We start from the raw sequence: 25,156 nt of genomic DNA, 5'->3' as shown, positions 1-25,156 counted from the left end.
CTCGCGCAGGAGAGGTGTCACATGGGAGTACCTAGTACTCCCCATAATCACCCGCGCGGCCGCATTCTGGACCAACTGCAGTCTCCGAGTGCATTTCAAGGGAAGCCCCATGTAGAGAGCGTTACAGTAGTCCAGGCGAGACGTCACCAGTGCATGGGTGACTGTGCGTAGGGCGTCCCGGTCCAATAGGGGGCGCAATTGGCGCACCATGCGAACCTGGTGGAACGCCCCCCTGGCCACGGCTGTCACATGGTTATCCATGGACAGCCTGGCATCCAGGAGGACGCCCAAATTGCGCGCCCGCTCCACGGGGGCGAGTTGAATGCCTCCAATGGCCAGAGATGGAATTAACTGGTTGAACCGGGGGGCCGGAACCCACAGCCACTCCGTCTTGGAAGGGTTGAGCTTGAGTCGGTTGTCATCCATCCAGACCCGTACAGCTTCCACACACCGGGACATCACTTCGACGGCCTCTAAATTGAATTAATTAGTTAAAGAAAAAAGAAAGAAAGAAAGAAAGAAAGAAAGAAAGAAAGAAAGAAAGAAAGAAAGAAAGAAAGAAAGAGGAAATTGCATTTAAATGGCACAATAATCAAAATTTATAGGAATATGTTTGATTAAATTAATGACATTACTTGGGATTCAATACATGTCAATACAGTAAAAATTTCTCTTCTAACAGACGAACGAGTAGATGTCAATACATTGGCCTTCATCCTAGCTGATATGGGCCTTTACCTAACAGAGGAACAGATTAAGGAGGTTCTAGAAAGGACAACCTTTAACGGTGAGTGCCAGACATATAGAGAAACCAATGGTTTATCCCCTATCTAGGTTTCCAGAGAATCATCCTATCTTTTCTCCAGGGGTGGGATTTAGCCAGTTTGGACCGGTTTGGGCAAACTGGTTATGATTTTGAGCAGTTTGGAGAACCAGTAAAATCGCCCATCGGCTAGCCATGCCCAACACACCTCACCCTATATATTATCTTCCTTTGCTATGTGGTCCAGACTATCCAGCTAATCTCTGTGCCTCACCTGCTCTGCTCACCAAAAGTTAGCATGCTGCCCATTCACCATTCACCTCAAGTTGGGGTTCAGAGACATGTCATTCCCCAACTCCAGCCTTGCCCCAAAGCCACTGCCCACTCACCGTCCACCTCGACTGGGTCAGGGAATGCACCATTCCCCGGCTCCAGCCTTGCCCTGGAGCCACCACCTACTCACCGCCCACCTTAACTGGGTCAAGGAATGCACCATTCCCCGGTTCCAGCCTTCCCCTGGGCTTTCACCTGCATGCCCTCCCTCTAGCCTCAAACTACCGCCTCCCCAGGCCGAAGCAATTTATTTGGCCTGTGACCTTCCGCACTAAGCCGAAGGCCTGCCAGGGGGCATGGGCACAGGAGGGCCGAAGTGGTTTGGGAATGGACCAGATGGTTCTTCTTATCTGTCAGAGGTCCCACCCAGAAAACGCCACAGCGGAGATCTTTCAGCCGCTTTTTCCATCCCTTCCTGAGCCTCAGTCGCTTGCAGAGACACTCCATGTGCTCTCTGGGTTGGCAGCTGCTTCTCTTGCTGGGAGAGAGTGTGTCTTGTGCAATTTAGCAGCTGTGAGACACTGCTTTCCTTCAAGTCCTATTGGAAAGTACTCTGGCACAGAGAACCAGTATTCAGCATGGCTGCTGCTTCTCTGTGCTGCATGATTTCTGGATGGGAGGTAGAGGAAAGCAATGGCTCACAGTTGCTAAATTGCAAAGAGTTGCTCTCTCTCTCAGCAGAAACAGCAGCAGAGAGAAGCAGCCACTGCCCTGGAGAGCATAGATGGAGTGGAGCAGGCCCCAAAAGGCTGCTCGGTCAACCCTCACCGTGTAGCGGAAGCATGAGCGCATGGGCAGAAGCTATGTGCGTGCACACACACACACTCTCACATTATCAGTGAACTGGTTGTTAAGTGGATTGAATCCCATCACTGCTTTTCTCCCATGTAGAAAAGCAGCATGCAAATAATTATCTTGAACCTTTAAGAAACCCACAAAAACGGGAAAGTTAATCAACTCTTTAACCTACTATTTTCACAGCTCTGATGCACTATCTAGTCAGGATTGTTCTGAAATGTTATAAATACATGGGGTGAAATGATGGATTTTATTTGATATATAATTTGAACCTTAATGCTGTATTTCTATACCAGCTCTTTAGAATTTTTGTGGATTATTTCTATTAATCAAACTGGCAAAAAGCTTCACTCACCAGCAACAAGCTCAATGCACATTTTAAAAAACAGGTGGAATTTCTATTAGAATATTGTGGCTGCCATCTTGAGTTATTTTACCAACCCCGGCAGACACTCTTATTGCTGCTCAACTATCTATACTGAAAGGTTGTGTCTCTAGTATTTTTATGCTGCTGATATATTGATAGAGAGCAATGAAAGTTTCCAAAAAAGAAAGCAGCTGTAAGCAAAATGAGATTAATTTTGAAATGATTATCAATTATTAATGTAAAAGCATCTTCATGGGAGCATTTATACTGTTTATTTTTTAAAAAAAAATTACAGATGATATGACTGTGAATTTGAAGGAGTTCACGTGGGCTATTGATGAACTCCTCAGTAGTCAAGGTGAGTTTTAAGTCTTTCTGGAAATAATGGGAAGGCAATAAATAAATATTGAAATGAAGTTTGGAGTTCTTGTAAATCAAACATGCTTCAGGACTAAAGCCTGTTTGATTATGATAGAAGACCCAACTATAGAAAAGGACATGGAAATAACAACTTTATGGGGACTGCAGATATCTTAAGATAGCCAAAAGTGAGTCAGACAAAAAAAAAACAATGCAGACATGCTTGGGACAAACCTACTGAGCTGCTGATTTAGCAGATACAACATTTACTGTTGATAGTAAAGAAAAAGGAAAGGAAAAAAATAGATTCCCTTGAATGAATCTTCATGAACATTTCCATGTAGGCTTTGGGGCAAAAATACAGAAGTGGTTTGCTTTTTTTTCTTGGTAATGATTTATATTTCCCTTGATTTTTCTTATTGTCTCTGTTGACGTCACACCACATTTCTTTTTTCTGATTTATCAGGTTTGGCTAGATATAGGTAGGCAGAGAGTGCCTTGGTCAAAAGTTTAGCTCAATATAACCTTATTGCCCAGTTTTCTGCATTGTTGTTACATCAGTTCTCCATCTGCAAAGTTGAGATAATAATTATTGCTATGATAAAATGAACAGCTACTGGGATTATTTCTGAAGTAATAGATTATTTCTGGAAAAATCAATACTAATTACTGTTTTTAACTAAAGAAGAACTAGAGGATGTTAGCAGCTCGGAATATACCTTGGAAAGTTCAGACATCTTCCTAACCTCAGAAGAACAGGGTATGTTGAAGATGACTAAGTTTAATGGTAAAAGTATCTTGTTGTTGTGAACTCATTAGACAATGTAATTGCCATTTTTAAAAAATTCATCTTCCAAAAAAATGTTATATGTTGCATAAAATGTCTAGATGTTTAATCATTCATAGCTTTTGGTTTTATGCCATATTTGTTTACCATTCTTACGGAATTGAGAGACCAAATCATTCTCAGATTCCATCTATGGTCCAATATGGTGCTTGCTCTAAACCTTGAACAAAGCAGAATATTGTGAACGTATTATAAATAAGTTCTAATCAGTATGACTCTCATTTTCAAAAGATCTTCAGGAAGCTTTATGGAACAGTTAGTGAGCTTCTAGAAATTAATATTAATTTCATCAGTGTAAGTCTTTAAGAATGTGCCTTGAGGAGAGGCAGGGCTGACATCCCAGTGATACGATGCATCTCCATGGGACTCCATGGGATCACGCCAAATTTGACCTGCCAGAATGTTCTGAGGGACCCAAATCACCCTGGAGGGGTGATGAAGACAGAGAGGACACTCCGCTGATCGGAAGGAGACCACATATACCTTGTTTGATGCGGAGGAAGCTCTCAATCCAGCAGGAAGAAAAAGACAACCATTGCATGCCTGACCGAAGCTATGATAGCCGACTGATGCAGCAAGCATAGAATGTGAGGAACAGTGTGATCAACCTGGGTGAGATTTTTCCAACTTCTGTTGTGGAATATACCCCTTTAAAATAAATCTGGGAAAAAGTGGGACTCAAAGAAGAGGAGGTGGAATTGTTTGTTTTCTACCCCCAACAATAGCGGCAAGCAAACAGGCAAGCTATTTATAGAACTGGAAGTAGAGAAAAGAGAATGTTTTAAAAAGAGAAGAAATTTCAAAGCTAGGAAAGCAAAAAAAGAAGAGGACAACAGAGAATGAGGTAGCTGGATGGAGTAACCAAAACAGTCAGTGTAAGCTTAACTGGACTGCAGAGGATGGTAGAGGACATGAAGGCCTGGAAGAATGTTGTCCATGGGGTCATGATAGGTTGGACACGACTTCACAACTAACAACAACAACAAATTTACTGAATGCTGCCTATAAAATATATGCTTCAATAATGGCAGAGCGATTAAAAAGATTTCTAAATGAATTTATACATCCAGACCAAAATGGTTTCTTGCCTAAAAGGCAGATTAAAAGCAATATGAGAATGATTTTAAATACATTGGAATATTATGAAGCACATCCTGGAAAACAAAAGGTGTTGATCTTTTTAGATGCGCAGAAAGCATTTGACAATGTGAATTGGCAATTTATGCTGTCACCACTAAAATTTATGGATTTTGGTGAGATATTTATTAACATGATAACGGCAATATGCAACAAACAAACACCAAAGGTGATAGTAAATGGAGATACGACAGAGAATTTTAATATAAAAAAGGCACAAGACAAGGATATTCACTATCTATTTTACTATTTATATTGACATTAGAAGTGTTAAATAGAAATACTAGACAAGATATAGAAATTAAAGATATGGAAATAAAAAAGGAACAATATAAACTATAGGTATTTGCAGATGACTTGATCTTTATCTTGGAAGATCCACAAGAAAATGGACTTAAACTAATTAGGAAAATAGAAGAATATGGTGAAGTGGCAGGACTGAAAATAAATAAAAGAACCCCACCCCCCAAAAAATTAGTTAAAAATATTACAGACATACAGAAAAAAGAACTAATGAGGAAAATAGGTATACAGATAGTTTAAAAAGTTAAATATTTAGGAATTTAATTAATGGCAAGGTGTGTAACAGTTAAAGAAGATAATTATTATAAACTGTCACAACAAATTAAAACAGATTTGGAGAAGTGGAAAAATCTGCAATTATCATTGATAGGAAGAGTACCCACTGTAAAAATGAATATCTTGCCAAGATTACTGTTTCAAACAATACCAATAAAACTGGAAGAATATTTTGAAGAATTAAATAAAACAATATTAAAATATATTTGGCTACTGAAAAAAGCAAGGATAAGTTTGAAAATGTTGCAAAATTCTAAAAATAGAGGTGGGAATTGTACTACCAGGCTTCGATGCTTACTTGGGTGAAAGAATGGATTGGCTTGAGGAACAAAATATTATTGATTTTGGAGGGACATGATCTTGAATTAGGTTGGCATTCTTTTTTATGTATGGAAGAAACAAAATACATAGCTATTTCCAAAGACATTACATTAGGAATGCATTATTATTAGTATGGGAGAAAATTAAAGAACAACATTATTTGAAAATACTGGTCTGGTTTGCCACAATGGAAATACTGATTTACCCAAATGTTATTGATATAGAGAATGTTTCCAGATATAAAGATATTTTAAATAAAAAGGGGGAACAAAACTAAACAGAAACTGAGTGAGCAAGGGATTGAGATAACATGGTGGTCATATATGCAGATACAATCTAGATACAAGAAGGATGTTAAAATGTATGGTTTATATAAAGAATTAACAGAATTAGATCATATATTAACAGGGACAGATGAAAAATTAAAAAAGAAAACATATAGCTATTTGTGAAGTATTGAGATGGAAGATGAACAAGTAAAAGAGACATGATAGTTGTGGCTAAAAATTTTGGCTATTCAATTGAGTTAGATAAATGGCAGAAACTATGGAATAGAAATGATAAATTAACAATGTCTACTGTAAGTAAAGGAAATCTTTATAAAATGTTTTATAGATGGCATTTTCTGCCCTCAAGGTTAGCAGAGATGTTTAAGGACAAATCTGCAAAATTTCGGAAATGTCTTCAGACACCTGGTTCATATGTGATGGACATGTCAAAAAGCAAAAAAATATTGAACAAAAATACATACGTGGCTGGAAAAAATAATAAAACAACATATAGATTTGAAACTAGAAACATTTTTGTTGGGCATTTTACCAGACAATTATAACAAAGGGACATGTATTGACTGCAGCGAGAATAGTATTTGCACAACAATGGAAAAGTGAAGAGATTCCAACAGATGAGGATGTGATTAGAAAAATATTAAAATGTGCAGAAATGGATAAGCTAACACAATTAAGGAAAAGAAACAAACTGAATATTTTTTGACTTGGGACTTATTTTATCAATGGCTAGCTGACAAAAATAATAGTTAGAAACAGGGAAATAAATGGAAGGATCAGTGAAATAAGGAAGATATGTTAACTTGGTGAAACTATTATTATTATTGTTGTTGATGATGATGTTAATGTTAATATTAATATTAACACTTAATATTAATATTAATTGTTGTAAACACTTTATTATTTCCTAAAATGATTTGTATCAAGACAATACACTGTTCAATTGAAGTTGGAATGTTTGTATGTTATAAAACAAAATAAAAACTTAGAACAAAAAAAAATGAATGTACCTTGATACCCTGTTTCCCTGAAAATAAGACCTCCTCAGATAATAAGCCCAATCGGGCTTTTGAACGCATGTGCTAAAATAAACCCTCCCCTAAAAATAAGCCCTCCCCAAAATTATTGCAACACAGCAGCAGCCATGATGTGACCACACTCGCCGCCTCCTGCACCTCAAAAATAATAAGATCTCCCCGAAAATAAGGCCAAGCACTTATTCAGGGATCAAAAGAAAATAAGATCCTGTCTTATTTTCGGGGAAACACAGTACTAATTAATATTAAGTTGTGGTAATTTACATAAATCTCAAATTTCCTGATGATCACACCCAGCAGTTTCATCTCAATCATAGAAAATGCTGGTAATAGAACAAATCTCTGAAAAACTTCATACAACAGCTAACCAAACATACAATACTAGTTTTTAAGACTTTGGAATGATCCACTGCAATTCAAGTACCCTCTATCCCTAAACTCTTCAGGTGATCTAGAAGACTTCCTTGATCAATGGTATTCAAAGCCAGTGAGAGATCCAAATGATCAATCATCATCATATTCTCTCTTTCCATACCTTGGCAAAGGCTGCTTTACCCCAGAATCCACTCTAAAGCTAGTTAGACTAAAAACTATAGTTTTAACTTGAATTTTAGATACTCTGGTATTTATTTCTTTTCATTGCTGTTTATTAGTATGATGTTTCCTGAAGAAACATACCTGTAGGTTAAAAAATATATTGGTGAACAAACAGCTATGAGAGTCTTCTCATGATGGATTACTAGCCATGTTTGGGTTTCATCTAGAAGTTAGCTTTCTTTTGTTTCTCTGAAATAAGCATTTGAATATTCTTGTTTTTCTTACTTGCCATTTTTATTTTTCAGAGGATGTAACTGCAACTTTAACAGACTCTACAAAGAGTTCTGGTGACAGTAACACCTTTTCTAACTCATCTTCTCAAGGTGAGTTTGTCTTTGGATGGTGCAGATAGGGCAGAACAGTTGCAGTGGAGGTTCTTAGCACAATTTCTCACCCAACAGTGTTGCTACTACTAATCAGGTGATCTAAGCATTGCCACCAAATTCTACTAATAATCAGGAAAATAACAAATATTACCTATATGGGGGTAATAATTTAGCATCCATACAAATTTAGCTACATCTTCTATTACAAAACTTTCCTAAACCCTTAACAAAAATATCTCAAAAGAATGAAATATTTTCTTGAATATCTTGCACTTTTAGATTTCTATAAAGTTCACAATTCAGTAAAATAATAAAAAATAGCCATTATCCTCACTTCCCTGAATCTATTAGTGTACAAGTCCTTTTTTCCCTTTTGAATTTCCTTCCAATACTGCTAGCAATTAAACTGAATTTAATTGAAAACTCCTTAGTATTTAAGAGTTAAGTTAATCAATTAGTCTAATACCCAGCCTAGTGGAAAACAAGAGCCATGAAGCAATATCAGAGTATATTAACACTGATTTTTTTTCCTCAGATATTTTAATAATCTTATCTTTCAGCATCCAAAGGAAATGAATTGTCTTAGTATTAAAACTTCCTATCACCATTCTTTTGATGGAAGGTATTTTTCTAGCTCTTTGGGGTTTTCTTGCCTTGTGGCATAATGTCCTTCTGTGACAAGAAAATTGAGCATTCTTGAATTGATATTTAGTCTTTTTTTTCTTCTGTATTAATTATGTTGCCATGTTATGGCTCTCCAGTGATGTTTCTTTGTGAAATTATACTTTTCTTTTTCAGCAAGATTAATTATGAGAATAGCTCCCCCCCAAAATGGGTATTTAATTTGCTTTGCCTGTTGAGATAATAGGAAAGAGTGTGTGAAAGATATATGGTGAATTGCTTTCCTCAAGTACAAGAAGCTTTAGCAATCAGTAAATCAATCTTTTTCAAGTTGCATTTATGTATCTGGATTATATGAAGGATCATTCAAAATTATATTTCCTCTGATGCAGCCTAACATGCCAAAATTAACATGGACCTTAACAAATACCCAGAGATGCTGATCCCTAAACTCATCCCTGAATTCATTGCTAGCATAAGTTAGTAGGGAAAAATTCAACAGGATACTTTCATAGAAAGTGTGTAGTAGCTACTATTGGTCTAGAAATTAGAAGACCCAAGTTCAAGTCAACCTTTGCATGGAATCGTTTATTGCTGTTTAATGTAGTCCAAAATTCTTTTATAGCTGGACTTTCACAACAAAATGTAGACAATTCCTTTCAAGAACAAAAGAAGTAGATGTTGTATAACAAAATGTCCTCAGGAAAAATTAAGATAATGTTTCCCATGATAGAGAATAAATGGGAAAAGAGAGAGAATTCCCATCTCTTTAGGGAAAAAAAGAGACCAAAAATAAATACAAAAACAAAGCAGCAAAGCAGCAAAGCTCTTTTAAAAACTAGTAAAATCTGAAGTCCTTGCAGTAGCCCTGTGTAGATGTAAATCAAATCAGATTACTTTCACTACCAAGGAGAAAGCCTTTACATTGTCAGCTTTCATGTGGCAAAAACAAGTGTGTTTCTTAACTCCAAAGCAAATAAAAGATTACTTATTGCTTTGCTATATAGAGCTTTGAAGGTAATAACTAACACCTTGAATTGGCCTAGAAGCAAATTGGTAATCAGTGTAGCTTGTACAACAGCAGTGTTAAATGTGGAGTCCTGGGGGCTGCCACTGCATTCTGCACCATATAAATTCCATGCTTAACTCATGCAATAAAGAAATTAAACAGATCAAAAGTTTACGAACTGATGACGAGGGAACAGAATATACAGAGCCAATTCTTTAAGATTCTCCATTCTTTATCCTAGAAGTGAGAAGTAAGAATAATCTTGGCCAAAGAAAATATGAAGGTTCTCTTAGCTCTTAACTCCAAGTTCTAAAAGATGTGTGTTTAATTGTTCATGGCCTCCAGTATCCTTGGGAATAAATGAAGATTATTCTCATTGTCAGTAACTTTGATTATGGATTGACATAAATCTACTCACTTGGTCATGGCTATCCTTTCACAAGCCAAGCAGCTTATGGAACCAGCCTCCCTCCTGGATGTTCATAGCTCTGTACAACTAGTGATTTTATGCTTTTTAAGTTCCTCATTATTACTAAGGGTTATTGGTTGTCCAGGGTACATGAAAGACAGCTATAGGTCATAATGTCCTGACCCACAAGCAATTTTTCAACTTTTATCTCTATAAAGTTGAAGGACAACTGCCCCAAGGTAAGAAGTGATGTGAAAAGAGAATGTTTTAGAGTTATGTCATGTGCCTCCTCCAGAACACTCTTCTTCAATCTGATATGGTCTGGATGTTTAAGAATATGGAGACCATCATCCTTAATCTGCAATCATTTACTGTGCTGATGGGTATGATGGGTTTTACTCAAAAACATCTGGAGGTAACTAAGTTGGAGAAGACTGCAGGGGGCATTCAGAATTTTAAAGAATGTGTTGTTCTTCTAGTAGGGAAGTCAGGAAGGACAGAACAGGAAGCTCATGGGATGTGTGATTAATGACATCAGACTGAGATAACCTCCAAAATTAGTCCTACCCCATTCAACATTGTTTGACTTCTATGGTTATGTGAACAGAAGGCAGTCCATCACACTTTTGCATAAGAGAAACTTAAATGGGAATGAAATATGCATTTCCAAGCATGACTGCTTGAAATTTAACTGGTTCATATATATTTAATACAAGATCATTAAGGATAATGATATGTTATCATTTATATTTCAGAAACCAAATTTTTAGGGGCGGGAACTGTTTTCAGGTGCTTTTCAGAAAGAAAGCAAGGGCTCTTGGTACTTTTGACTTCACTGATGATTCCCATAAAAAGGGAACAAAACTCTCAGTTACTGTCCATACAAAACATGCAGAAGTTACATGTGGTGTCTATTTCTTTGTTCAAGCACTAATAGTAATATGGACAAAATTCAGTCTATATTTGTGCATACAAGTGTATGTAGAGCAGATATCAAACTGAGCAGCAGTCTACTAAGATGATTGTACTGCCAACTAGCCTTATAATGATGCTGGACTAATGAAGATCAGCACTCAGTATAAAGTTGACTGGATGGTCTTAAGTAGGAGGTTGGTGCATAGTTATCTTTAGCATAGCTGTATTAATGCTGGATTTGAGGATTCTTTTTCCCTGTATACTTTTCTTACTTTACGTACACTGTTGGTGTTATAGTGAATATCGTAATCTGACAAAGGATGCATTCTCAAAATTACAATTCTCAAGTCTCCTAGAGAAAGACTCAAATAAGAATTCATATGCATTATTTGGTATTCTTGCCTTTTTCTGCTTTTAAAATCATCTAATTGTAATAAATCTATAAAGATGACATTGTGGTAGAAAGAACTGACTCAGCCCAAAGAAATTAGCAATGATTCAATAACAAGAAGAGAATTGTTGGTCCTGACAGTAGATGTATTCTCTTTTCTTCATAGGAACATATCCAAATAAAATGCCAGATGCAAAGATGTTCAAATTACCCAGAATGGGGGAGAGGTCATTTTTCCAAACACCAAACAGGTAGAGCAAGATTTATCCATCTGATTTCTTCTGTCACTGAAGCTTTGGTGATTAAGTAGTGGGTTTTCAGGGCTGGAGTGAATTTAAAAAGGTTATTTGTTGCTTAATCATATTATTTATCTCCCATATTATTTTGGAATATGCAAATCAATATTCAGATAACATACTAATATTTTATTATGAAATGAACTTTCAATGAATCAGTCTTTCTTTAATAACTTTAATCATAATTGAGCAAATGCTTTTCTTACATTGCTGATCACTAATAATGACTGCACTCAATAGTTTTTTTCCAGAAACATCTGCATTTTGCATCCAGTATTTTTCCCTTTTTCATAAAAACAGTGGAGTTCTTGGAAATTAATCAGTATTGTTTATTAATTAATCAGTATTGTTTGTTTGTTTATTTTTTTATTTGGACAGGGTTTTCCCTTCTGTGACTTTCAATGAACAGGTCAATTCCAAAGCAGTAAAGAAGCTGAGTAAGCAACAGCTAGAAGGTATTTATCTTGCTTAGAAATCATATAACTTGAATCTTATCAAGGCCCTGTATATACTTTGTGACAGAGGTGGGCAGCACATAAATCAACAACCAGTTTGCCCAGCACTAAAAATGTGAGCGCGTACATGTACAAGCTTACTTTGCTTGCACACCATCCACGCATGCATTTCACTCACGCACCGCCTTTCTTGCATGCGTGCAACTTCAAAAACATGGCTAATTAGGGCAGCACAGCACTGTGAGGGTGGGCGGGGCCACCTAAGGATCGCAACTACCGATTCACCCGGACCAGTCAGAACTGTTATCAGCCCACCACTGGTTTGTGAAGAATGTGTCTGAAAGATGTAATAATTTTATCATTAATCTTGTCCTCTTAACTTACACACTTAATTTAAATCTGCCTTCTTCATGAGAATTGTTTTGTGGGGAAGAGTTTTTACTTAGAGGTTCCAAGCATAAAATAGAAACATTTAAGGTTTGTATTATTGTAAAAATAATACTGCTGTTTTTCATAGATTTTATCAAAGGTTTTGGTGGTTAACTTATACTGCAATTGTATTATGTTCAATCTTCATAATCCTCAGAAAAATGCATGATGATACTTTAATGTCTACTGTAAGAAATCAGTGTCCAAATAAGAAAATATATAAATAATGATATTTCATATTGTGCTATGATGTTATGTTGTTACAAATCTTTTGCTTTTTCTGGCCATGCACTTTTTAAAGTGCCTTGATCTCTAAAGCACCTTCAGTAACCTGCTATAATATTACAACTTCTTTTTAAAAAGTAATCTGTTTTTACTTTTTTGTTTCTATTGTTTTTCTAATAATCATTATATAATAATTAAAATTATAATTGTTTTATTTATTTTACTGTTTTATTGGATTGTTGTACCCTTCCCAGAGTCTCCTTCCATAAGATGGGCAGCAATATACATCTGATTAATTAATTAATTAATATTCTGATTCAGGGGTTCTCAACCTGCAGTCCATCGACTCCTGGAGGGCTACAATGTTCCCACAGGGATCGTCTTGAAATCAGATGTATGATTTAAATGTTGAGTTAAGTCTTGGTAGTCCATGGTCATGGCTCCATGGCTATAAAAAGTATTTAAAGAAGGGGGGGTATGTGGTGAAGAAAAGGTTGAGAACCACTGATCTAGTAGAATGATCTTCCCAATTTACAACAACAGGAACTGATCTTTGGTTGCAAGCATCAAATTGGGTAGCAGCTTTAGAGAAGAAACTGCCAAGTTTTTCATAAAACAGTTTCCAGAATTAGGGACTGGAGTTAGAGGATATGCAATTTGGTTGTATGAAATACAAATATAGAAAATAACTACATTTAAAATTCTGTGGAAAGCAGGGAAGCATATTTATTTTAAATCATCCAGTGCTATTTTATGCCCTCCAAATGCATTAATCATTATTTCCCATCGTTCCCAGAAATTATGGCTGACAATTAAGTTAACTGGTCCAGCATGATGGAAGGGAACACATCAAGCTGGCCAATCCTCTCTTTAGTCTATTAATTCCCAAAGTATAAGACAATAATGGGATTTACCAGGAATCAAATGCAAGGAGAGGGTACATTCATAGTAAAAGGCTGGTGAGCAGGTACCTGATCTTTCTTGCTTCCACTTCTCCTGAGTCTCACCTCCTACTTTTTCTCTCTCTCACTCTGTATCTCTGCATAGCCTTCCGTACAGCTTATGATACATTCAAAAAGGATCTTGATGGCATAATTGATCAGGCGGCCCTAGAGTCCACAGCCCATAGTTTAGGAATCAACTTAACAGATGAGGAAGTTCTTGACGAACTGATATATGCTGACACGGATGGTAAGTGCATAGCAATAAGCCTTAATTTGTGGTGATAATTAGTACCAACAATGCCATTGTTTAGCAAAACAATTACTACGTGGAAAATTACATCACCATAACTGTTTTCTGGCTTGAAAGTGATAAAATTTACTATATAGTGTAAATTTATAAATCTATATAAATCTACTGTATAGTGCAATATTAATGTAATATCGGGGTTTTCAATTCAATTGTATAGAATGTGAAGGATGTGTGTTTTATTTTTATAGTTATAATGTACACTGAAGATAGCATTTAATTTCATTATATGAGGTGCATGAGCACACTATGCAAACAGCCCAATGTATTCTCTACTATCTACCTGCTTACACTCTCTTTCCAACTTTTTGCTTTGCATGGAGGAGAAAATAGGCACAGGATAACACATATTGACTATAACAGCAGTCATGTGATTAATAGCTGCTACAAAGATCTGACATTGGTTGTAAAATTCATTTTTCTGCATTATTGTAACTGAACAGTTGGTGAATGAGGAAGTCACTAAACAAGTAACAATTCCCTTTTTCTTATGTGCTTAATGTCTTATATACAACGGGTGCCTGTGAGTTGGGGAGAAATACCAGTTCTCAGTAAGAGTTCAAAATTTGTACAAAGCTAAAATTCAGACACCTTGCACATACAAGTAGTCCTTGACTTACAACAGTTCATTTAGTGACCATTCGAAGCTACAATGGCTCTGAAAAAAGTGACTTATGACCATTTTTCACATTGCAGCCTCACATAATCAAAATTCGTATCTTGGCAACTGACTCTTACTTGTGATGGTCGCAGTGCCCCGGAGTCACCTTTTACAACCTTCTGTCAAGCAAAGTCAATGTGGAAGCCAATTCACTTAACAACCATGTGACTAAATTAAGAATGACAGTAATTAGCTTAATAATGGCAAGAAAAGTTGTAAAATGGGGCAAATTTCTCACTTAGCAACAGAAATTTTGGGCTCAATTGTGGTCATAATTCGACAACTACTGTAGTTTTACATCTTGGTTTTGGGAAGCATATTCCCACTCTACTCATCCTTAGACTCACTATTTATAGAGAATCAGGAAGGTGGCCTTGAAGTCCTGGGAAGGAAGATAGTTTTAGGAAGAGATTCAGGCTGACTCTTCCCTGACTTTTTGAGGTTGGAGAGGAGAAACACAAGCAGACTTACAAGATTCTGTCTCTGTAGTCTAGCCCTACAGTTCTATAGTTTTTCCTATTCCAACAATTTATAAAGTCTATACTTCTTCCTATGGAGCCAATTTCCTAGTCCAAACTACATTCTAGAGCTGATGCAGTCAGATCATTCCCTACATTCCTTGCAGAAAGCTGCCTGTTTTTTTGCTCTACTTTACAACTATTAAGTTGCTCTTCGCCCCCACCTCCCATTTCTTGCTGGACACAAATAACAAATGAAGCTCTTTGCCCTTATAGGCTGTATGTTGGCTTCTCAGGAGCAGTGGTAGGATTCAAATAATTTAACAACCGGTTCTCTGTCCAAATGACCAGCTGGGTAGGCGGGGCTTGGTGGTCATGTGACTAGGTAAGCATGGCCAACTCAATGTCACTCAGGTCGATGGGTGCTTCGCCTTAACTGTTACAATGTAATAAGGGTTAATCAGTGAGGCAGTTTCTGTAAGCAGGGCAATAGAGATTAGGCTAGAAACAATACCAGAATGTTTCCTTCCTGCCTTACTTACAGGTTAGCCTTGTAAATGAGATTTCTTCCAACAACCAGTTCTCCAAACTACTTAGAAAGTTAACAACCGGTTCTCCCGAATAGGTGCAAACTGGCTGAATCCCACCATTGTTCAGGAGCAACAGGCTGGCTATAACTGAAAATAAGGCATTAGATAAAATGCACTTTCAGTCTCTTCATATTCTGGTGGATAAAACAGTTTAGAAGAGTGGCATATTGATAAATGCTTCACAATTGATTCTTTCTCCCCAATCCAAAAAATTTCCATGTCTTCATTGACACTGCCATGTTGTATCACTAGCTGCCAAACAGTTGACTGACACACACGAGTTCTGCTCTTAATCAGCATGCAAAATTCCAAAAATCATAATCAGCTCTTGCAAACTGGTATGAGCCAAACCCAGCACATCTTTGGATTACAATCAGAACTCTTATTCCAGTATACACAGGAATAATGAATGAACAGAAGTGTATAGATAATCCTTGGTTTATAACCACAAAGTGGCCTGGAAAATTAGTCATTAAGTGGTACAGTTATCAAGCAAGGCATCATGTGACCATACCCAATTTTGTGACCGGTTTTGCCATGGTCATGAAATGAATCACTAAGCAAGACATCAGGTGGTCATGACTTGCAATCCCTGTCGGCGTCCCCATTGACTTTGCTTGTCAAAAGCCAGTTGGGAAGGTCTTAATCGGTGATGACATGGTGACCCTGGGATGCTGCAACTATCATAAGGGTAAGCTGGTTTGCCCACTGTATTGATAGCAATCATGTGGCCTCAAGGACACTGCAACAATCATCACTATTTTCAGTTCCATTGTAACTTTGAATGATCACTGCACGGATGATTGCAAGTCAAAGGCTACCTTTACAGTTCAAACAAGATTGTGGCGTTTCCACCTGAAGTAAGAATAAGGCATAATTGGAAGTAGCTCCTTTCAGTCTAGCTTACTAACTGATTGTTCTTAATTTTCCTGCCATTTGTGGGAACTGTTTTTTAGGAGATGGAAAAGTAAATTTCACAGATTTCCTCAACATCATCACAGATACCAAGCGATTCATCCAGGCCGTAGGTGAGAAGAAAAACAACTTTCTTATTAGTAGGACAGATCCCTTATTTCCCATATAGATTATGCATCTTGCGTTTCCCATGCGAAATTGCCTGTAGTATTTCATACAACGGGATGACGTTGCTAAGCAATGGCAAGACAAGCTTACCATCTCTCTCCCTCTCTCCCCCCCTCACTCCCCCCCCTCTCTCTTTCTTTCTCTCTCCCTCTCATTAGCATGTATTACAGGAACTAAGCTTTAGTGGTCCTGATATGAATCAGTAATAGTGCTCAGTCCAGTTAATATATTCATTGATCATATAATGAGTAACAAAGAGAATAACTCTAAAAATACATGTAATGAACAAGGCTTCAGTATAATTTTATATATAATTCTGATTTTTAAAAAATACGGATTAAAAACTCAGTAGCAACCACACAAATTTGCATAAATTGGGATATTTAAATTTGAGTTAGCAAAAATAAAAGCAGATGCAAAATTGATATATTTGTCCATATTAATGAAAATATAAAGGGGCGAAAAAATATTTGGAACAGGTTTTTTAAAGAAATGTAATATAATTTAAAACAAATAAATAGCATAAGTGAAAAATAATATTACTTTCCCTGCTGACTACCAAATTAATATTTCCTTTACAAAAGAAAAAGAAAAGTTAATTCCATGACAAACTGTTGGAAAATATGCAGAGCTTTCAATTGATTACTGGTTTAACCAAATAACAGAATTTTGTATTAGGACAGAAGATAATTTGAAAAATAATAGATTAAATTATTAAATAGGTAATATAATAGAGGTTAACTAAGCAACCCAAAGCAACATGTACATTTCTACTTGAAATACCATATTTTTCAGAGTATAAGACGCACTGGAGTATAACACGCGCCAAGATTTTGAAGAGGCATTTTTTTAAAAAAAAAAATAGCACTCTGCAGACCATAAAAATAGGCCTGTTTTTTTTGTCAAAAAAGGGGCATGCAGGGTTTCAGGAGGCGAAAAATGCTGTATTCATTTTATAAGACTTTCACCCTCTTTTTTGAGGGAAAAAGGTGCATCTTATACTCCAAAAAATACAGTAACAGAAGAGTGGGGGTCAGAAATATTTGTACTTAATATTTATTTATTTATTAGATTTTTACCCCACCTTTCTTTTTATAAATAGCTGAAAGCACATTTTTATATAATAGAATAAAAGCAATAGCTAGACAGAAAGATTAGAGGTTGAAAGATAGTATTATTATGTATGTTTAAATAATATGGTGAATGGCACTAGAATGGCATATTGAAACATTGAACAACTAAACAACGAAGGACTATATTTAGAAGGTAATTTAGAATTTAAATTCTAACTCTATATTTCAATATAAACATGTGTGTATCAACACTAGGACTAGTAAAGATGGCCTAACCAGAAGCTGGCATAGAGGTAGAAATAAAAAGTAGAGAGAATATTAGTATATACATTTTTATATAATAGAATAAAAGTAATAACCTGTATGATGAAATAATGTTGTGATTGGCATTAGAATGGCACACTGAAATTCTGAACAACTGAATAATGAATGATTATATTTTCATACAAACATGTATTAACACTAAGATTACAAAAGTTGACTAATGCAATAAATATTATTGTTATTATTGTTATTTGTATCAAAATGAATGATACCCAGATGCCAAACTGTTCATTAATTGATGTTGATAAATATTTTAAAATAAAATAAAAAACATACCCCAAAAATCTATTAAAAGATCTAACTGAACGGAAACTGCTTCATAGTTGAATTTTATTCCCAGTAATTATCCAGGGATGAATTAAAAAAAAGATTCCCTTTAGCTTTTAGAAAGAATTGTGAGTTGACTCAGGAATTAGGACTTTCCATGCTTCTCTGAAGAAAAGATTTGTGTTCCCAGATGAGGGGAGTCTTATGCCACCAGCCCTTCTGCAATGTTTTTAGCCTTCTCTTTTTCCACTCTGGCAATTTCTTGACATAAATCTTCTATTTCCCATCAGCCCCTAAGAAAGATGACAAAGAGACTGTTGATGCCCGAGGAATCTTGTTCTTTGAGCTCTTGTCAAAGCTGGTGGAATCTTCTAAATTGCCAAGAAATGCTACTACGGCTATTGTCAGGTGAGCAAGAGGAGATCCTAAGAATACTGCATGTGCACAAAAACATAGACTGATTCACATATTGTTCCTTGCGTGTTTATATGAACCCAGAGACACATTTGTTCTTACAAAAGGGTTCAAAAAGAAATTTGTTAAATTTTAAGGGTATGGAGTAATCCGTTAGTTATTAATATCTTTACTAACAACAATTTAGACTGGGGTTCTCCCAAAGACAAAAAATGGAAAAATGATTTGAATCTGGTTCATATTTTATTCTTACAGTAATTTGGAAATCTTCTCAATTATACAAAACTATTTCAATGGGAATCTTTTTTTTTTTACAATCAAAGCTAATGTAAATTATCTAGCAATCTTTTTATTAGAAAAGGTTTAATGAAAAACTGTAAAAACGAAAAAAAGAATTTAGGAGGATTTTGTTAGATCGGGTAATGGAAAGGCACACAAGGCTAAAGGCAATAACAGCTCTTTATTAAAGTACAACAAGTAAGAACAATCCAGGGAAAGTTGAGTCTGACAGGAGCCCTTTTATAGGGAGCTGTCAGACCCTTCAACCAATAGGATTAAACCTATGTTCCCGCCGGAAAAGAGGATCTTGGTGGAAACCACTGTAGTTAGAACAAATATCTAACACCCCTCCCCTCTTGGATGGAATAATCTGACTCGTTATGTAGTCACACAGGTAGGCGGGCTTTTGGGTAGCTCTGCCAGACCTGCGCAGTTCAGTCGGAGGGTGTTCTTTGGACAGGTCAAATGGACCTGTTTGCTCCGCAGCTCCACTTGGTGGAAGCTCTTGGAACCTTTCACAGGCCGCGGCTGGAGCTTCTAGAGCCGGTTCGCTCAGAGTTTGCTGCGGGCCTGCAACATAACCAGATAAGTTTCCCGGTACCCTTGGGCTTGAGCTGCCTGTGGAAGGAGTGAGTGTTTGCTCCATTTGGGTAGGGCTTTGGCTAACTCATGCAGGAGTTACCTCTGGTTGTCTAAGAGTGGAGTTGGAAAGGTGGCCACGGAGTTGGTCAATGTGCCTCCTCCAATTCCAACCGTCATCGAGCTCTACAAGATAAGAGTGAGGCCCGGTGATGCCTATCACTGTGGCAGGTTTAGGTTTAGGTTTAGGTTTATTTGGATTTATATGCCGCCCTTCTCCAAAAGGACTCAGGGCGGTGTACAACATTAAAAACACACATCACAAAAGTAGGAATCCACAGAGTTCCCCCGGCGTAGTTGTGGGCGTAAACTCTACACTAAAGTTCTGAATTTTGCTCATGGAGTCAGGGGGCGATGCGGCAGAATAGTTTGGGTGTAGCCGGTCTAAGTGGGACCTAAGCCGCTGACCCATGAGAAGCTTGGAGGAGCTTCTCCCTGTAGTGGCACTGGGTGTGATATGCTGAATTAGTAAATAGTGGTCAACCCGTGTTTGCCAATCTCTCAGGCCCATCTTAGTGAGGGCCTCTTTTGCAGATCTCACCATTCTCTCTGCCTGACCATTGGAAGCCGGATGGAAAGGCGCGAACAGGGCATGCCTGATGTCCTGAGCTGCTAGGAAGGTCTCAAATTGCATGGCCGTGAATTAGGGCCCATTGTCAGAGACCAAGACGTCAGGCAGGCCGTGCGTGGAGAAAAGTCTCTGTAGTACCTTGATGACCGCTTCTGCCGTAGTGGAGGTCATCAGGACTACCTCTAGCCATTTCGAGTAGGCGTCCACAACTATGGACTGTCTGGCCATGAACTGGGCCAGCAAAGTCAATGTGCATCCTAGACCACGGTGCTTGAGGACGCTCCCACTCCTTAGCGGGTGCCTCTGGGGGAGCTGGTCTGGACTCCTGACATGTTGTGCAGGTAGCCACCCATTCTTCAATCTCCCTGTCCATGCTGGGCCACCACACGTAACTCCTAGCCAAAGACTTGATCCTGACAATTCCAGGATGCCCTACGTGTAAAGCCTCTAATACTGCAATGTGCAGTTTGGGTGGAAAAACTCATGGTCCAGCTGGCTGTAGTTCCGCTCAGCAGCGGACAAGGTCCTAAAGTAAAAGGCTATGGGACCCTCAGTTCCACTAGGCATGCAATGGCTAAGGATGGCACCGATGCTGAACGGAGAAGCGTCGCAGGTCAGCACCAATGGCAGGGTCTGGCTGTATTGTACTAGAAAAGTGTCTGCTGACAGGAGTCTTTTTACTGCAGCAAATGCTGCAGCTTCAGCTCTGCCCCAGGACCACTTCGTGTTCTTTGCCAGGAGACGGTGTAAAGGCTCAGCAATGGTGGCACTGTAGAAATTAAGGAGCCCGAGGAATGCCTGCAACTCGGTTTGATTGCTTGAATTTTTGGGGTGGTTGGGTGAATCCCAGAACCGTCGATTAGGTACTGTAAGAATTCAACCCTTGGCACATTAATTTGGCATTTTTCTTTTTTGAGATGGAGGCCTTTGTCTCGAATTCTAGTCAAAACTGTTCACAAACATTTGAAAAGTTGTGCCTCATTTGCAGCCAATATCAAGATGTCATCGAAATAGGGGACGACTCCTGGAATCCCCTGCAAAAGCTGTTCCATGATGCTTTGGAACAATCCTGGGGCGATACTAACACTGAATTGCAGGCGGTGACATTTGAATGCACCCCTGTGTGTCACAATGGTTTGGGCCTCCACCATAGCGCCATCTACAGGCAATTGTTGGTATGCCTGCACGATGTCCAATTTAGCAAAAAAAATTTCCTGGGCCTAAAGAATGTAGTAGATGCTGTACAATGGGTACAGGGTAAGCACTTTGTTGCAATGCTTTATTGATTGTGCATTTGTAGTCCATGCAGATGCGGACAGACCCGTCAGATTTGACAGGTGTCACTATAAGGGTCTTCCAGCGTGCGTGATCAACTGGCTCTAGGATTCCCTGACCTACGAGCTTGTCAATTTCCCTATCAATTTTTGGGACGAGAGCAAAAGGTACTCTCCTGGGTTTTAGCCTTATGGGGGCTATATTGGGGTCCAAATTAAAGGAGACTGGAGTCCCCACATACTTACCCAAACCGGTTCTGAAGACGTCCTCGAACTCCTTAAAGATGGCTTTGGTGCCTTCGTTTTTCAAGGTGTTGAAACCGGTCCCTTCTAAGCTTAGGGCTTCAAACCAGTCAAGCCCCAGGCAGCTTTGCAGATTGCCGCTGACCACCGCCACCGGGAGTTGGTTGCTGAAATGCTTGAATTTCACCCGGAAGGTGCCTTGGCCCACAATGGGGACCCGGTTCCCCTGGTAATCGCGAAGGCGTATGTCAGGAGTGCGTAGATACTGTTTCTTCAGGCTAGGGATAGCCTGCTTGAGGGTCAACCACGGCATGATGGTCAGTGATGACCCGGTGTCGATCTCCATTTCATATTGAGAGTCCTCGATGAGGACTGTGACCTTCAGCTTTTTTGGCCTCTTGGTGTGGTCTTGACCGATTAAGGTGTGGTAGGTGACTCTAGTGTTGCCCTCTGAGTGTCATGGTGGCTTCTGCCAGGCCCCTTGGTTGGACCTTTCCTGGCAGTTTAGTGCACTTCTTGGCTACCAGGTAATAGCATGGAGTTCGCTCCGGCATACCTTGGCGATGTGCCCCTTTCACTTGCAGCGCTGGCAGGTAGTGTCATGGAAATGGCAAGCCAATCTTGCATGGTCTTCTCCACAGCTAGCGCAAGATGGAAGATGCGGTTTGAATTTGCGCACCGGCTGGGCGCAGCTACTGCACATGCGGCAACTGTCATCTTACTCGCCTTCTGAGCTCGCGGCCTCTGCAGCCTCGTGATGTACGCGTGTATTCTTTCGCGCGTCTTGTGGAGTGCATTGACACTGCAGAGTGTCAGTGGATTTGACGACTGATTCGGACACCCTGCAGGAGGATTATGGGCACCTTGCCATTGGCCTGCAACAAACATCAGATCCAATGTGTTGTACCCTGTATGAGTTGGACTGTCAATAAGTTGGTCCAGATCCAGGGCCACCATGACAGCTATGAATTTCCAGGCCACCTCTGTTTCTGGGCTCACAAGACTGTTTGAAGCACCACCAGTCTGGGGAATATCACAATCAACTCCATGAATCTAGGAGCTCAGGCAGGGCTTAGCTGGCCCACAGGGAGAAAAGTAGATAGGCAGCAAGATCCCTATGACCCTGCTTCACAAAAAGCTTTACATCCAGCTATGCATGTACGTAGTAGGCCACTAGAGACTTTTGAATAAAAGCAGCCACACCACCACTCCCACTCCATATTCAACACCCGGAGGGGAGCATATTTCTGAGAGAGAGGGTATACCCTCATCACATACCTATCCAGGTCTTGATAATGTATACTATGTCAGCCTTATCATTCACAATCTGACCCTAGATGAAGTGAGCTTTATTACAGGCCAGCCTACTATTGAGCAAAAGAGCAGCAGCAAAAGTCAAGGGACTCTCAGGTTTTAGTGGGACCATGTTTTGGGGTCGTATTTTAGCAATATTCTACAAAATGTTAATGCAAAGAAATTGAAAGCAAAATAAATAAATAAATAAAGTTATTTCTGTACCACCTTCTGCTTTATTTCTGTGGCAGCAGAACAAAACATAGCTATTAAAGGAAGTTTCCCAAGCATGAAATAAAATAAGTTAAATCCGCAGCTTAATGAGAAAGCACAAGGCAAAACATTTGTCTTACAAGTAAAGAAAGTTATGCTACAATAGCAATGAATCTGATGAACGGCATTATGTTATTCAGGTAGCCCTTGACTTACAACCATTCATTTGGTAATCATTTGAAGATACAACAACACTGGAAAAAGTGACGTACAATTGGTACTTGCACTTACAACCGTTGCAACATCTTCATGGTCAAATCAAAATTCACATACACATCGGCAACCAATATATATTTACAATAGTTGCAATGTCCCAGGATCACGTGATTGCCATTTGCAGCCTTTCCAGATGGCCTCCAACAAGCAGTCAATGTGGGGAAGCCAGATTCACTTAACAATCATGTTATTAATAACTGCAAGTGATTTGCTTAAAACAGGGGTGTCCAAACTTGGGAACTTCAAGACTTGTGGACTTCAACACCCAGAATTCCCCAGCCAGCATGGCTGGCTGGGGAATTCTGGGAATTGAAGTCCACAAGTCTTAAAGTTTCCAGGTTTGGACACCCCTGGCTTAAAACAACATGGCAAAAAAGTCATAAATTAGATCTAACTCATTTAACAATTTCCTTGATTAACAATAAAAATCCTGTTCTCAGTTGTGGTCATAAGTTGAGGACTATCCGTAAAATGCATGCAATCATGCTGATATGATATATAAAAAGGATGGTTGCAGGATGAAGGCACTGGATTTTTAAAAATGCTGCAAAAGATGGCGAGCGGAAAATATTGTTTTTTTCTCTCTCAAAAGAGAGAAAAGGTTAGTTGCACAGAATATCATTACAGAGAATGATGGATGGGCTAAGATTTAAAAAGACAGGGAAAACTCTGCCAACAAGGAAAAAAGCAAATGGTTTAACCATCTTATACTTATAAGTCTTCCTCAGGTTTATTTAATGCTCACTTTAATTTTTCCTTGTCTTATTTTCTAGCTATTATCGCCAAAAGTTCCTGGACTTTACGGGCAAGAAAGCTTCGCAGGCCAAACAGGATCAACACCAATCTGATAAAGAAAGGTTGCCCAGAAGCCATTCTTCCCCTATTGCTGCCTTTGCTGGTGCTGCCCGCATCTGCATCATGAATGAAAAGGAACTGGAATCATATGTGGCAAATCTCCAAGGTAAGCACTCACACTGCAGCAAACTTCAGAGCTGAACTATATTTGTTAAGAACCTGGTGGATCATACACTGGAAAAATGGAACTGATAACCTTAAATCTCTAAGCTAAACCATGGAATTTCCCTGGTTTTTCTTTGTAATGGAATTGAGAAAATGCATTAAACATATTTAGTGAACTCAGAGTTTTTGCACAAAAAACATGCCTTGCTGATTTATTACCATTATGTATGTATGTATGTATGTATGTATGTATGTATGTATGTATGTATGAGTGAAAAAGCACTCTAGAAAAAAGTGACAACTAGGGGGTGGGAGAGATTTTTTTTAAAGAAGATGCAGAGATGGTATTATGAAGCTATTTTGCTAAGTAGTTCTAGGCACATTGAGCATCATATGGAATAGCATTGCAAGGGAGTAAGAATTTTCCTTTTCAAGACTCTTTTGAGAGCACAGTCTGTGCTAAATACAGATTTTGCATTGCATTAGTCCCACACTGGGATTGTCTACTCTCCTTTTTTTATCCTAATGAGTGAGCATTTGTGTAACAGAAGCAGGAAAGCAGTAAAAGATCAATTTGTTGGATTTTTGCTCATATGGTGGCAAGGAAGCAAACAATGCTTTGTTGCCCAGAATATTACAATTGGTGACCACATTCCCTGAGAAAAAATTTTTCCAGATAAGGAATGGGGATGAGGAAAGTGCACAGCATTTGATTAGACTCTTATTTTCTGCTTCCACAAAAGAAATTAATTCCAGTACAAAATAACCATTCTGATATTGGATAA

The 25,156-nt window shown here is 38.4% G+C and overlaps 1 protein-coding gene across 1 annotated transcript in view; it reads left to right on the top strand.

Annotated features, from left to right (window-relative positions):
* EFCAB13 (EF-hand calcium binding domain 13) overlaps positions 1 to 25,156 on the top strand; it is a gene marked incomplete at its 5' end in the record, with an annotated part of 56,875 nt that overhangs the window by 28,960 nt on the left and 2,759 nt on the right. The window contains 10 exons of the mRNA XM_081970637.1: positions 683 to 787; positions 2,557 to 2,619; positions 3,307 to 3,381; positions 7,672 to 7,749; positions 11,264 to 11,348; positions 11,772 to 11,848; positions 13,550 to 13,693; positions 16,419 to 16,490; positions 18,500 to 18,617; positions 24,185 to 24,372. Of these exons, the coding sequence (XP_081826763.1) occupies positions 683 to 787; positions 2,557 to 2,619; positions 3,307 to 3,381; positions 7,672 to 7,749; positions 11,264 to 11,348; positions 11,772 to 11,848; positions 13,550 to 13,693; positions 16,419 to 16,490; positions 18,500 to 18,617; positions 24,185 to 24,372 (1,005 nt within the window). The remainder of the gene's footprint in view (positions 1 to 682; positions 788 to 2,556; positions 2,620 to 3,306; positions 3,382 to 7,671; positions 7,750 to 11,263; positions 11,349 to 11,771; positions 11,849 to 13,549; positions 13,694 to 16,418; positions 16,491 to 18,499; positions 18,618 to 24,184; positions 24,373 to 25,156) is intronic.

This window comes from Natrix helvetica, assembly GCF_964273705.1.
Source record: "Natrix helvetica genome assembly, chromosome: Z".
NCBI classification, from domain to species: Eukaryota; Metazoa; Chordata; class Lepidosauria; order Squamata; family Natricidae; genus Natrix; species Natrix helvetica.
Note: the sequence above shows the minus strand (reverse complement) of the source record. Positions and strands in the feature narration are given on the sequence as shown.